General features: G+C 47.3%; 1 protein-coding gene across 1 annotated transcript; it reads right to left on the bottom strand.

Moving 5' to 3' along the window:
* Positions 1-339: 339 nt before the first annotated feature.
* Positions 340-13,674, bottom strand: TRAF6 (TNF receptor associated factor 6). The gene is made up of 7 exons (XM_072119038.1): positions 13,502-13,674; positions 9,730-10,063; positions 7,390-7,540; positions 6,718-6,876; positions 6,423-6,494; positions 6,227-6,304; positions 340-1,376 (listed from the first exon to the last, which is right to left on the bottom strand). The coding sequence occupies exons 2-7, from the start codon at positions 10,029-10,031 to the stop codon at positions 465-467; spliced, it is 1,674 nt and encodes a 557-aa protein (XP_071975139.1). The 5' UTR covers positions 10,032-10,063; positions 13,502-13,674; the 3' UTR covers positions 340-464.
* Between the last annotated feature and the right edge of the window lie 1,445 nt (positions 13,675-15,119).

Here is a 15,119-nt window from a genome sequence, read left to right as displayed (position 1 = left end):
ACAGCAGTGTGAGGTCTGATTACACATCTCTCCAAGGACAATACATAACACTGGCTGCAGGGAGCACAGAGCACAGCAGTGTGAGGTTGGATTACACATCTCTCCAGGGACAATACCTAACACTGGCTGCAGAGAGCACAGAGCACAGCAGTGTGAGGACGCAGTACAATCCTGGAATATAAACCCATATATCACAGTCCTGCTGCTAATAAGAACATAGACAAAAGTCTGATGACACATCTCTGCAGGGTCCATACATAACTTGGCTGCAGTCTGTATGGTCACACCTGCTGACAGGTTCCCTTAGGTCCGTTTCTAGCATTAAACATAAAAGAATAATCAGGTAAAAATACATTTAATATACAATCTCGTCATTGATCCTTCTGGAGACATTGCTTATAGTCTTAGAGGCCTGAGCACATCTCCCTGGACCAGAGTCCTGTGTCTTCTCCTCGGGGGTGGGACTACAGGGTTGCCCCGTCGCTGTTGCGTGGGTGGAAGCCCTCCCGCCGCGGGCTGTTCAGTTCCCCTTGGGTGGTGACGATGCATCGCACCAACAACGTGTCGTTCTTCACGAACATGCGCTGCCGCAGGGCCTGGATGGGCATGAAGGTGACGTAACCAAAGCCCTTGGGGTTGCGGGGGACGGTGGGCCTCTGGAAAGCCAACAAGTCCGGCTTAGTGTCCATGATCTCCTCCTGGTCCACAATGTTGGAGCCTTCAGACTGGTCCAGGATGGAGAGGCGGATGGTGCCCTGGAAGGGCCAGTACAGGAGGTTGTCGTAGTCGCCCTGCATGGTGTGGACGAAGAGGGAGATGTAGTTGGCACAACGCGGGGCGCTGGGGGACTGCAGGTGCATGCGCAGGCACAGCTTGTACCCCGGCTTTCCCGTGTAGAAGCCGGGACTATGGATGACCACCGGCCGCTCCTCCTCCTGGTTCCTCAGGTGGGCACTGAAGTTGCATATCTTCCATATGAAGACGCCATTGTACTGCTGCGCCTCCACCTCCACCAGCTTGTCCTCCATGGCGCGGACCGTGTGCTTCAGCTCCGTCACCACCGACGTCTGGGTTTCCATCTTGGCGATGAGCTCGCGGATCTGATGGTCCTGAATCACCAGACGCGCCTCCAGCTGCTCAATCGTCTCCTTCATGCTCTGGATTTGTTGGCTGGAGTCATGGGGGGAGGAGATGACAGAAGGGGCCAACGCAAACGATGGAGGAGAAGGTTCAAACTGGTTGGGGTCAAGGGGCATGCTGTGCATATTGGAGACCGGGGTATAGGAACTGCTGACGGTGCGCAAGGTCTGAGCCATCATCCGCATGTGAGCCTGGGTGAACTCCTGCAAGTGCCGGGCAAGATCATTCCTCTGCATCTGTAGGAGGGAGAACAGCAAGTCTTACTATAATACAGCCCCCTATGTACAGGAATATAACTACTATAATACTGCCCCCTATGTACAAGAATATAACTACTATAATACTGCCCCCTATGTACAGGAATATAACTACTATAATACTGCCCCCTATGTACAGGAATATAACTACTATAATACTGCCCCCTATGTACAGGAATATAACTACTATAATACTGCCTCCTATGTACAGGAATATAACTACTATAATACTACCCCCTATGTACAGGAATATAACTACTATAATACTGCCCCCTATGTACAAGAATATAACTACTATAATACTGCCCCCTATGTACAAGAATATAACTACTATAATACTGCCCCCTATGTACAAGAATATAACTACTATAATACTGCCCCCTATGTACAAGAATATAACTGCTATAATACTGCTCCCTATGTACAGGAATATAACTGCTATAATACTGCCCCCTATGTACAAGAATATAACTACTATAATACTGCCCCCTATGTACAGGAATATAACTGCTATAATACTGCCCCCTATGTACAAGAATATAACTACTATAATACTGCCCCCTATGTACAAGAATATAACTACTATAATACTGCCCCCTATGTACAGGAATATAACTACTATAATACTGCCCCCTATGTACAGGAATATAACTACTATAATACTGCCCCCTATGTACAGGAATATATCTACTATAATACTGCCCCCTATGTACAGGAATATAACTACTATAATACTGCCCCCTATGTACAAGAATATAACTACTATAATACTGCCCCCTATGTACAAGAATATAACTACTATAATACTGCCCCCTATGTACAAGAATATAACTACTATAATACTACCCCCTATGTACAGGAATATAACTACTATAATACTGCCCCCTATGTACAAGAATATAACTACTATAATACTGCCCCCTATGTACAAGAATATAACTACTATAATACTGCCCCCTATGTACAAGAATATAACTACTATAATACTGCCCCCTATGTACAGGAATATAACTGCTATAATACTGCTCCCTATGTACAGGAATATAACTGCTATAATACTGCCCCCTATGTACAAGAATATAACTACTATAATACTGCCCCCTATGTACAGGAATATAACTGCTATAATACTGCCCCCTATGTACAAGAATATAACTACTATAATACTGCCCCCTATGTACAAGAATATAACTACTATAATACTGCCCCCTATGTACAGGAATATAACTACTATAATACTGCCCCCTATGTACAGGAATATAACTACTATAATACTGCCCCCTATGTACAAGAATATAACTACTATAATACTGCCCCCTATGTACAAGAATATAACTACTATAATACTGCCCCCTATGTACAGGAATATAACTACTATAATACTGCCTCCTATGTACAAGAATATAACTACTATAATACTGCCCCCTATGTACAGGAATATAACTGCTATAATACTGCCTCCTATGTACAAGAATATAACTACTATAATACTGCCCCCTATGTACAGGAATATAACTACTATAATACTGCCCCCTATGTACAGGAATATAACTACTATAATACTGCCTCCTATGTACAAGAATATAACTACTATAATACTGCCCCCTATGTACAGGAATATAACTGCTATAATACTGCCCCCTATGTACAAGAATATAACTACTATAATACTGCCCCCTATGTACAAGAATATAACTACTATAATACTGCCCCCTATGTACAAGAATATAACTACTATAATACTGCCTCCTATGTACAAGAATATAACTACTATAATACTGCCCCCTATGTACAGGAATATAACTACTATAATACTGCCTCCTATGTACAAGAATATAACTACTATAATACTGCCCCCTATGTACAGGAATATAACTACTATAATACTGCCCCCTATGTACAGGAATATAACTACTATAATACTGCCCCCTATGTACAGGAATATAACTACTATAATACTGCCGCCTATGTACAGGAATATAACTACTATAATACTGCCCCCTATGTACAAGAATATAACTAGTATAATACTGCCCCCTATGTACAAGAATATAACTAGTATAATACTGCCCCCTATGTACAAGAATATAACTACTATAATACTGCCCCCTATGTACAAGAATATAACTACTATAATACTGCCTCCTATGTACAAGAATATAACTACTATAATACTGCCCCCTATGTACAAGAATATAACTACTATAATACTGCCCCCTATGTACAAGAATATAACTACTATAATACTGCCCTCTATGTACAAGAATATAACTACTATAATACTGCCCCCTATGTACAAGAATATAACTACTATAATACTGCCTCCTATGTACAAGAATATAACTACTATAATACTGCCCCCTATGTTCAAGAGTATAACTACTATAATACTGCCCCCTATGTACAGGAATATAACTGCTATAATACTGCCCTCTATGTACAAGAATATAACTACTATAATACTGCCCCCTATGTACAAGAATATAACTACTATAATACTGCCCCCTATGTACAAGAATATAACTACTATAATACTGCCCCCTATGTACAGGAATATAACTGCTATAATACTGCCTCCTATGTACAAGAATATAACTACTATAATACTGCCCCTATGTACAAGAATATAACTACTATAATACTGCCCCCTATGTACAAGAATATAACTACTATAATACTGCCCCCTATATACAAGAATATAACTACTATAATACTGCCCCCTATATACAAGAATATAACTACTATAACACTGCCCCCTATGTACAGGAATATAACTACTATAATACTGTCCCCTATGTACAAGAATATAACTACTATAATACTGCCCCCTATGTACAAGAATATAACTACTATAATACTGCCCCCTATGTACAAGAATATAACTACTATAATACTGCCCCCTATGTACAAGAATATAACTACTATAATACTGCCCCCTATGTACAAGAATATAACTACTATAATACTGCCCCCTATGTACAAGAATATAACTACTATAATACTGCCCCCTATGTACAAGAATATAACTACTATAATACTGCCCCCTATGTACAGGAATATAACTACTATAATACTGCCCCTATGTACAGGAATATAACTACTATAGTACTGCCCCTATGTACAAGAATATAACTACTATAATACTGCCACCTATGTACAAGAATATAACTACTATAACACTGCCCCCTATGTACAAGAATATCACTACTATAATACTGCCCCTATGTATAAGAATATAGCTACTATAATACTGCCTCCTATATACAAGAATATAACTACTATAATACTGCCCTCTATGTACAAGAATATAACTGCTATAATACTGCCCCCTATATACAGGAATATAACTACTATAATACTGCCCCCTATGTACAGGAATATAACTACTATAATAGTGCCCCCTATGTACAAGAATATAACTACTATAATACTGCCTCCTATGTACAAGAATATAACTACTATAATACTGCCCCCTATGTACAGGAATATAACTACTATAATACTGCCCCCTATGTACAGGAATATAACTACTATAATACTGCCCCCTATGTACAGGAATATAACTACTATAATACTACCCCCTATGTACAAGAATATAACTACTATAATACTGCCTCCTATATACAAGAATATAACTACTATAATACTGCCCTCTATGTACAAGAATATAACTACTATAATACTGCCCCCTATGTACAGGAATATAACTACTATAATACTGCCCCCTATGTACAGGGATATAACTACTATAACACTGCCCCCTATGTACAAGAATATAACTACTATAATACTGCCCCCTATGTACAGGAATATAACTACTATAACACTGCCCCCTATGTACAGGGATATAACTACTATAATACTGCCCCCTATGTACAAGAATATAACTACTATAATACTGCCCCCTATGTACAAGAATATAATTACTATAATACTGCCCCCTATGTACAAGAATATAACTACTATAATACTGCCCCTATGTACAGGAATATAACTACTATAATACTGCCCCCTATGTACAAGAATATAACTACTATAATACTGCCCCCTATGTACAGGAATATAACTACTATAATACTGCCCCCTATGTACAAGAATATAACTACTATAATACTGCCCCCTATGTACAGGAATATAACTACTATAATACTGCCCCCTATGTACAGGAATATAACTACTATAATACTGTCCCCTATGTACAAGAATATAACTACTATAATACTGCCCCCTATGTACAAGAATATAGCTACTATAATACTGCCCCCTATGTACAAGAATATAACTACTATAATACTGTCCCCTATGTACAAGAATATAACTACTATAATACTGCCCCCTATGTACAAGAATATAGCTACTATAATACTGCCCCCTATGTACAAGAATATAACTACTATAATACTGTCCCCTATGTACAAGAATATAACTACTATAATACTGCCCCCTATGTACAGGAATATAACTACTATAATACTGCCCCCTATGTACAGGAATATAACTACTATAATACTGCCCCCTATGTACAAGAATATAACTACTATAATACTGCCCCCTATGTACAAGAATATAACTACTATAATACTGCCCCCTATGTACAGGAATATAACTACTATAATACTGCCCCCTATGTACAAGAATATAACTACTATATTACTGCCTCCTATGTACAGGAATATAACTACTATAATACTGCCCCCTATGTACAAGAATATAACTACTATAACACTGCCCCCTATGTACAAGAATATAACTACTATAATACTGCCCCCTATGTACAGAAATATAACTACTATAATACCGTTTTAAATTTACAAAGACATAAAATTTACCTTTTCTTTGCATCCAAAGTGACTGTATGTACAGGGTATCGGCGCCTTGTAGCAGTCCATGTCGTAGTGATCGGCCATCTGAAAAGTATAAGAGAAATTATGGGACTTGGAGGCGATACCGTTCGCTGGCTGCTTAGTCGCTCATATAGCGGTATATATACCGGTCACTATATACGGGTACACAAGCCTTTCCTACCTGTTTGCGGGCGAGGTCGGTCTGGCAGTATTCACACGTGACATAGGCCAAGGGGCAGGTCTGCTCATGTCCCTGCAGAAATGAAGGCTACAATAAAGAAACATTCCTGATACACAATCATCTGTGTAGTGTGAGCTCTGCGGGGGCGGAGCAAAACCAGATGGAATCCATGTATCATGCTCCACCCCCGCAGAACTGGCATAAAGCCGTATATGTGTTCTGCTCCTCTTAAAGGGGTACTACTAATTCTGTAGTAAGTGTTTCCCTTTAACAGCCCCATAACCTGCAGACGTACCGCCTTCTCCTCGTAGGGCATCTCCATCAGACAGTTGTCACAGGACACCAGGCGTCGGGGGCACTGCTCCTCCATGTGCCGCGGTAGCTGGCTCCTCTGGAAGCTCTGCTGGCACAGCGCGCACTCCACGCTGGCAAACTCACAGACCGCCAAGTGATGCTGCAAAGAAGGGAAGGGGACAGGGCCTCAATCACCAGGTACAATCCCAACGACCCAAAATATGTGATTTTGTAAGTAGAGAGGGTTGTCTGACATGGTGTCAAGATGTGGAGTTCTTGTAGCCACCATTCGGGGGAGCTTAATGCACATTTGAGCTCATTTAAAAAAATTGTATGCAGTGAGCTCCCCCTAGTGGTGGCTGCGGATAAAGAGAATTCGAACATTTGCATTAAAGTCTATGTAGCTCCAGAATTTATACAGACAGATCACAGAATCGGTTGTAGGCATTCAAGCCTTATCCCCATCCTGTTCTAGGCGTGCGCCCCCTATTCCCGTTCTGTTGTAGACAGGGCAGTAGGTAAGTAACAGGAATGGGCCCGTTCCCGGAGCCAACTACATAACCAGCCACACCAAATAAAAAAAACCCTTGCTACATAATGAGCCATTCCATACATAAACCCAACCCAATACTAAACCACACCCAGACACTTAGGAGCGCAGTGTGGAGATTACCTCCAGATTCCTCAGCTCCATCTTGGTGGCGCAGTCCTGGCTGGGACATTTGACGGTAAGGGAAAGAATCTCTCTTTTGGCAAAGTTATCGGGGAACAGCTGGTTCTCCAGGAGGAGGTCATTATCCACCGGACACTTGGGTCCTGCATCCCTGGAAGAAAGAACAGACATAAGGAATTATACCACGGACATGACACGACCGCAACCTGGGCCGACACCATTCACGTGCAGAGACTCCATGGACCTGGTACAAGGTGGACAAGTTGCCCTAAACTAATGCCAAAAAGGACATGATTAACTCCTCCCACCATCAAAGCAGGGTCACTGGGTCTTGTTTTTGCTGGAGCAGCTGTAGTTTTTAATGGCTTTATTCTGGAGTACATGGAATGTATTACAAGACTAGTCAATTTCCAGCGGTCCCTGGCTTGTAATTGTAAGAGGAACTGAAATTTTTAAGGCATAGGTTGTAATATCTCCACCCCCCCCCCAAAGGGGCGTGATTTACTTTTTCCCCGCTATAAAAGCAGGCTTGTTTTTAACAAGAGGAGCTGTAGTTTTTAATGGTATCATTTTGGAGCACATGTAATGTATTATTGACTTGTCATTCTCTCATGGTCTCCGGAGGACTTGTTTTTTGCCAGAGATGTAGTAATTTTGTCCGCACCCTCTCTGGGGACGAGGGGACCCCTCCGCACCCTCTCTGGGGACGAGGGGACCCCTCCGCACCCTCTCTGGGGACGAGGGGACCCCTATTCTGGAGGTCAATAACGATCTTGCTATCAAAACTGTTAAAATTCCCAATACCAGTAAAAGGGTTAAGGAATGAGACCGAAACTCTGAACTTTTTGTAACTTTTGGAGGGGAGAACAAAAAAACCCCAGCACATGATGAAGTGCGAGCAGCCCCCCCCCCCTCCCCCCAGCATTTCCTCCTGAACACGTCTGACCGGTGATAACATCTCCGCTACCATAAAACAGTCTGGAGAGGAGTGCGCACCATGTGACCGGCTGCACACAGGACGTGTGGGGGAGAGCAGCAGAGCTGACAATCTATTTGTGCGCCAGGGCAGAGGAAGGACAGTCGGCTCATGGAAACAGGTGATGGAGATGACACGCGGGGTCCGGTTTATTCACCTGCTTCCTCCACACAAGGGGGGGGGGAATAGTTTATCGCAGTTCAGCTCGACGTCCATTTCCTATTCACTTCCTGCAAAATCCCTGCAGATACTAATAAAAACCGCACCCGCAGGAGGCAGAGAGAGGGGGCCGGGGGCTGCGGCACCTCCACAGCTACACGCCTAATGTCACAGCGGGGTTGTGCTCTGTGCACTGCTAACCCTGGTCTGCAGTCTAATGCTACCAAGTGATGCAATCCATCAGCAACATGATGGAGGGGGGTCAGGCTGTACACGGGGCAACAATGTGGCAGCAACATGATGGAGGGGGGTCAGGCTGTATACGGGCACCCGGGAGGGGGGACATGCCACTCAGGGGGCAGAGAGACACCCGGGAGGGGGGACATGCCACTCAGCGGGCAGAGAGACACCCGGGAGGGGGGACATGCCACTCAGGGGGCAGAGAGACACCCGGCAGGGGGTACATGCTACTCAGGGGGCAGAGGCACCCGGCAGGGGGGGGACATGGTACTCAGGGGGCAGAGACGTGGCGGAGAGGGGGGGGGGGGTACATACTACTCAGGGGGCAGAGAGACACCCGGGAGGGGGGACATGCTACTCAGGGGGCAGAGAGACACCCGGCAGGGGGTACATGCTACTCAGGGGGCAGAGAGACACCCGGGAGGGGGGACATGCTACTCAGGGGGCAGAGAGACACCCGGCAGGGGGTACATGCCACTCAGGGGGCAGAGAGACACCCGGGAGGGGGGACATGCCACTCAGGGGGCAAAGAGACACCCGGCAGGGGGTACATGCTACTCAGGGGGCAGAGACGTGGCGGAGAGGGGGACATGCTACTCAGGGGGCAGAGGCACCCGGCAGGGGGGGGACATGGTACTCAGGGGGCAGAGACGTGGCGGAGAGGGGGGGGGGGGTACATACTACTCAGGGGGCAGAGAGACACCCGGGAGGGGGGACATGCTACTCAGGGGGCAGAGAGACACCCGGAAGGGGGGACATGCTACTCCAGGGGCAGTGGCGTGGCGGGGGAACTACTGACTTATCCCTAGCTTGGACCCTCAGGCTCAGGATCTGATTGGTAGGGGTGCAAGACATCGGCCCCCCACCAATCAGCTCTTGGGGGACACAAGGGATCTCGGGCCGATCCTTACAAAGCAATGAATACCAATGAGCTTCTCTCTCTATGGCGCGGCCCCCGCACTCACCTGATGGACTTCAGGATACAAGCCTTACAGAAGCGGTGGCCGCAGGGGGTCTGCAGGGGCTCCCTCAGGGCCATCAGGCAGATGGGACACTCGTACTTGCTCTCCAGCGGGGGATCGAACTCCACGTCATATCCTTGTGCCTCCTCCAGGCCCAGGCTGGTGGGGGTCCCCCCGGGGGTCTCCACTGAGGGGCTGACCGCATCCTCCTTGGTGTTTGATGCACAAGCAGTGGCCATGGCTCCGCAGCAACCGTCATCGGAGTCCCAGCCCTCGAAGCCGCCCCCGGAGTTCACCAGACTCATAGTCACACGGCTTCTGGGGGTCTCTGCACCATCTAGGGGGGAAGCAAAGAGAACATCTGAGCAATGGCTGACATGTGCGGGGCCCCCAGGAGCCACAGGACTGACTGTCTATTACAGAACAAGTTCACTGGCTGCACACAGCACAGCAGTGTGAGGATACACTTCCAATGCACCTGGTGAAGCTACAAACCTGGAATATAAATCCATATATCACAGTCCTGCTGCTACTAACAACATAAACAAAGGTCTGATTACACATCTCTCCAGGGATAATACATAACACTGGCTGCAGAGAGCACAGAGCACAGCAGTGTGAGGTCTGATTACACATCTCTCCAGGGACAATACATAACACTGGCTGCAGAGAGCACAGAGCACAGCAGTGTGAGGTCTGATTACACATCTTTCCAGGGACAATACATAACACTGGCTGCAGAGAGCACAGAGCACAGCAGTGTGAGGTCTGATTACACATCTCTCCAGGGACAATGCATAACACTGGCTGCAGAGAGCACAGAGCACAGCAGTGTGAGGTCTGATTACACATCTCTCCAGGGACAATACATAGCACTGGCTGCAGAGAGCACAGAGCACAGCAGTGTGAGGTCTGATTACACATCTCTCCAGGGACAATACATAACACTGGCTGCAGAGAGCACAGCAGTGTGAGGTCTGATTACACATCTCTCCAGGGACAATACATAACACTGGCTGCAGAGAGCACAGAGCACAGCAGTGTGAGGTCTGATTACACATCTCTCCAGGGACAATACATAACACTGGCTGCAGAGAGCACAGAGCACAGCAGTGTGAGGTATGATTACACATCTCTCCAGGGACAATACATAACACTGGCTGCAGAGAGCACAGAGCACAGCAGTGTGAGGTCTGATTACACATCTCTCCAGGGACAATACATAACACTGGCTGCAGAGAGCACAGAGCACAGCAGTGTGAGGTCTGATTACACATCTCTCTAGGGACAATACATAACACTGGCTGCAGAGAGCACAGAGCACAGCAGTGTGAGGTCTGATTACACATCTCTCCAGGGACAATACATAACACTGGCTGCAGAGAGCACAGAGCACAGCAGTGTGAGGTCTGATTACACATCTCTCCAGGGACAGTACATAACACTGGCTGCAAAGAACACAGAGCACAGCAGTGTGAGGTCTGATTACACATCTCTCCAGGGACAATACATAACACTGGCTGCAGAGAGCACAGAGCACAGCAGTGTGAGGTCTGATTACACATCTCTCCAGGGACAGTACATAACACTGGCTGCAGAGAGCACAGAGCACAGCAGTGTGAGGTCTGGTTACACATCTCTCCAGGGACAATACATAACACTGGCTGCAGAGAGCACAGAGCACAGCAGTGTGAGGTCTGATTACACATCTCTCCAGAGACAATACATAACACTGTCTGCAGAGAGCACAGAGCACAGCAGTGTGAGGTCTGATTACACATCTCTTCAGGGACAATACATAACACTGGCTGCAGAGAGCACAGAGCACAGCAGTGTGAGGTCTGATTACACATCTCTCCAGGGACAATACATAACACTGGCTGCAGAGAGCACAGAGCACAGCAGTGTGAGGTCTGATTACACATCTCTCCAGGGACAATACATAACACTGGCTGCAGAGAGCACAGAGCACAGCAGTGTGAGGTCTGATTACACATCTCTCCAGTGACAATACATAACACTGGCTGCAGAGAGCACAGAGCACAGCAGTGTGAGGTCTGATTACACAGCTCTCCAGGGACAATACATAACACTGGCTGCAGAGAGCACAGAGCACAGCAGTGTGAGGTCTGATTACACATCTCTCCAGGGACAATACATAACAGCTGCTGACAGGTTCCCTTTATCTCTGCCATGTATATACGGGCGACTGTTCTGGTCAGGGTTTAGTATATTTTTCACTCTTCACATCTTATACTTCTCCTCAACTAAAAATACTAATTAAAAATACTAGGAGAACTATTATTACTCTGCCCATAAAAACTGTAAAGCAACCTCTGGCCGGGGGTTTAGGGGTAGATACTCCAAGGAGCGGACCGCCAAGTACTAGGATTCCCCCTACAACCTGACAGGATCCCTTTCAGACGACCAGGAATCTTTTGCTCTGACACTGATCAATCTGAAAGCACAAAAGGCTGAACATCCCCTTTAATAATAGAAACCCATCTCCCCCCGACTGCACAGCAGCTGCTGCACTACAAGTCCCAGCATGCCGTGCAGCAGCTGGGGAGTCACAGGGCGCAGAGCATGACATCACCCGGAGAGTCCTGCAGTCTGGACGGAATTTCCACCATTGCTTTCCTTTTCCATCACAAGGTTAGGAAGTGCATTCCCAACATTCCAGGAGCCTCCGGAGCAAAGGGTTAACCAGACGCTTGTCCGCTCTGCGCACGGGGACAGAGGGTGGGGGGGGGGGGGCTGCGCTCCCGATATACAGGAGGAGAAAACCACCACTTAAAGGGGTTGTACCTGTAGATTTCTTACCTTAAAGGGTCAAAACAGAATAAAAAAAACGAAGTAGTAAGATCCTTTTAACCCATTAGGTGCTGATAGTCCTCTGCTGGGTCAAGGGGTTGTCACATGATTAAAGGTCATCGAATAGGACAGAAGATACTAAACTAATTAGTGGGGGTCCCCCCATGTAGGGACAGGGGGCACATGTACAGAGGACAAAGGGGAAGGGGGTCCCAGCAGTTAGTGTGTTCATTACACATCCCCCTTAATGGTGGGTAAGGGTCTACATTGGTAAAACCCCTTTAAGTGATCCTTGTGGGGTTACATCTCTCCCGTGTAACTATTCCCACAATGTAAACAAAAACATGGTGTGAACCGCCTCCTCCTTAAAGGGGTTGTCTCAGGTGCATAAGGCTGTGATTGTTGTGGGGGGTCCGATCACTGATCACAAGAGCATGGTCCCCCCTTTACGTGACCGGCGGTGATTGCGGGAGGGTCTTCCATTGGTTATTTCCTATCGAAGGACAACTTTTCATGTTGTGCAATCAAAAAAACTCTCCCAAACCTGCCCCCCGCCCCATTATACACACACAGATCTGTCAAAAATCAACCAGGGACAGCCGCTCCTTCCCACAGAAACCACTTTTCGGCTCCATAGATAAAAAAAAAAAAAAAAAAAAGCAATGGCTAAACGTATGATCCACTTAAAGGGACGGTACATGTCGCGCTCTTTTAGGGCACAGAAGTTTGATTTGACTCCTAGGATCAGGTCTGATTCCAAAACACACAAGCCCCCCCCCCCATCCCTGCATCAGGACATAATGAGGGGGCAGATGTCAGGGTCACTAGGCAGCCCCCCGGCTCATGGGTGACCACTTCTCTGCTGGGAGCGGACTGTACCATTGTCAGGTCACTGCAGGGGGGCACCTGCATGTGATGGGAAACTCCTGTGACGGCTCCGTCCTGGAGGCCCCGCACTCACCGGCTCCTGCGCTCCCGCTCCCGGCAGAGACCTCTTCCTCCTCTCACCAATGTCTCCGTACGGAGTTACCAGAAGTTGGAGTGACGTCACCGATCACATGGTACCGGAGGTCATGTGACCGTAGTGGCACGGGCGGCCACTTCCTGTTTCCTGCTGCATGCTGGGTATGGTGGGTTACCAGGATCTCTAGAACAGGAAATGGCTGCCTTCAGTCTACAAGTGCTCAGAGGGGTCAAGTGCAGAGCAGGTGCTACGGATTTACCCCCAGAGACCCTCATGTTATCCCCCTATACCCCACAGAGGCAGACTGCACCTACAGACATTACCTAGAAGACCCCTGAACAGTCTGCATGTGACCCCAAACTCTACCACATGACTGAAACACAAAGACATTAGCTTAGAGACCCCCCATGTAAAACAAAATGGACCCCTGAGCCTTCTGCATGTGACCCCCCCACCCTTACCACATGACTACACCCCACAGGCATTAGCCCAGTGACCCCCTCATGTAACAGTCTGCACCCCATGGACCCCTGATCACTCTGCATGTGACCCCCCACCCTTACCACATGACTGCACCCCACAGGCATTAGCCCAGTGACCCCCTCATGTAACAGTCTGCACCCCATGGACGCCTGATCACTCTGCATGTGACCCCCCACCCTTACCACATGACTGCACCCCACAGGCATTAGCCGAGTGACCCCCTCATGTAACAGTCTGCACCCCATGGACCCCTGATCACTCTGCATGTGACCCCCCACCCTTACCACATGACTGCACCCCACAGGCATTAGCCCAGTGACCCCCTCATGTAACAGTCTGCACCCCATGGACCCCTGAATGCTCTGCATGTGACCCCCCACCCTTACCACATGACTGCACCCCACAGGCATTAGCCCAGTGACCCCCTCATGTAACAGTCTGCACCCCATGGACCCCTGATCACTCTGCATGTGACCCCCCCACCCTTACCACATGACTGCACCCCACAGGCATTAGCCCAGTGACCCCCTCATGTAACAGTCTGCACCCCATGGACCCCTGATCACTCTGCATGTGACCCCCCACCCTTACCACATGACTGCACCCCACAGGCATTAGCCCAGTGACCCCCTCATGTAACAGTCTGCACCCCATGGACCCCTGAATGCTCTGTATGTGACCCCCCACCCTTACCACATGACTGCACCCCACAGGCATTAGCCCAGTGACCCCCTCATGTAACAGTCTGCACCCCATGGACCCCTGATCACTCTGCATGTGACCCCCCACCCTTACCACATGACTGCACCCCACAGGCATTAGCCCAGTGACCCCCTCATGTAACAGTCTGCACCCCATGGACCCCTGATCACTCTGCATGTGACCCCCCACCCTTACCACATGACTGTACCCCCACAGGCATTAGCCCAGTGACCCCCTCATGTAACAGTCTGCACCCCATGGACCCCTGGTCACTCTGCATGTGACCCCCCACCCTTACCACATGACTGCACCCCACAGGCATTAGCCCAGTGACCCCCTCATGTAACAGTCTGCACCCCATGGACCCCTGATCACTCTGCATGTGACCCCCCACCCTTACCACATGACTGCACCCCACAGGCATTAGCCC

Source organism: Engystomops pustulosus, chromosome 7 (assembly GCF_040894005.1).
Source record: "Engystomops pustulosus chromosome 7, aEngPut4.maternal, whole genome shotgun sequence".
Taxonomy (NCBI): domain Eukaryota; kingdom Metazoa; phylum Chordata; class Amphibia; order Anura; family Leptodactylidae; genus Engystomops; species Engystomops pustulosus.
The sequence above is the reverse complement of the archived record's forward strand: the minus strand, read 5'-3'. Positions and strand labels throughout refer to the sequence as shown.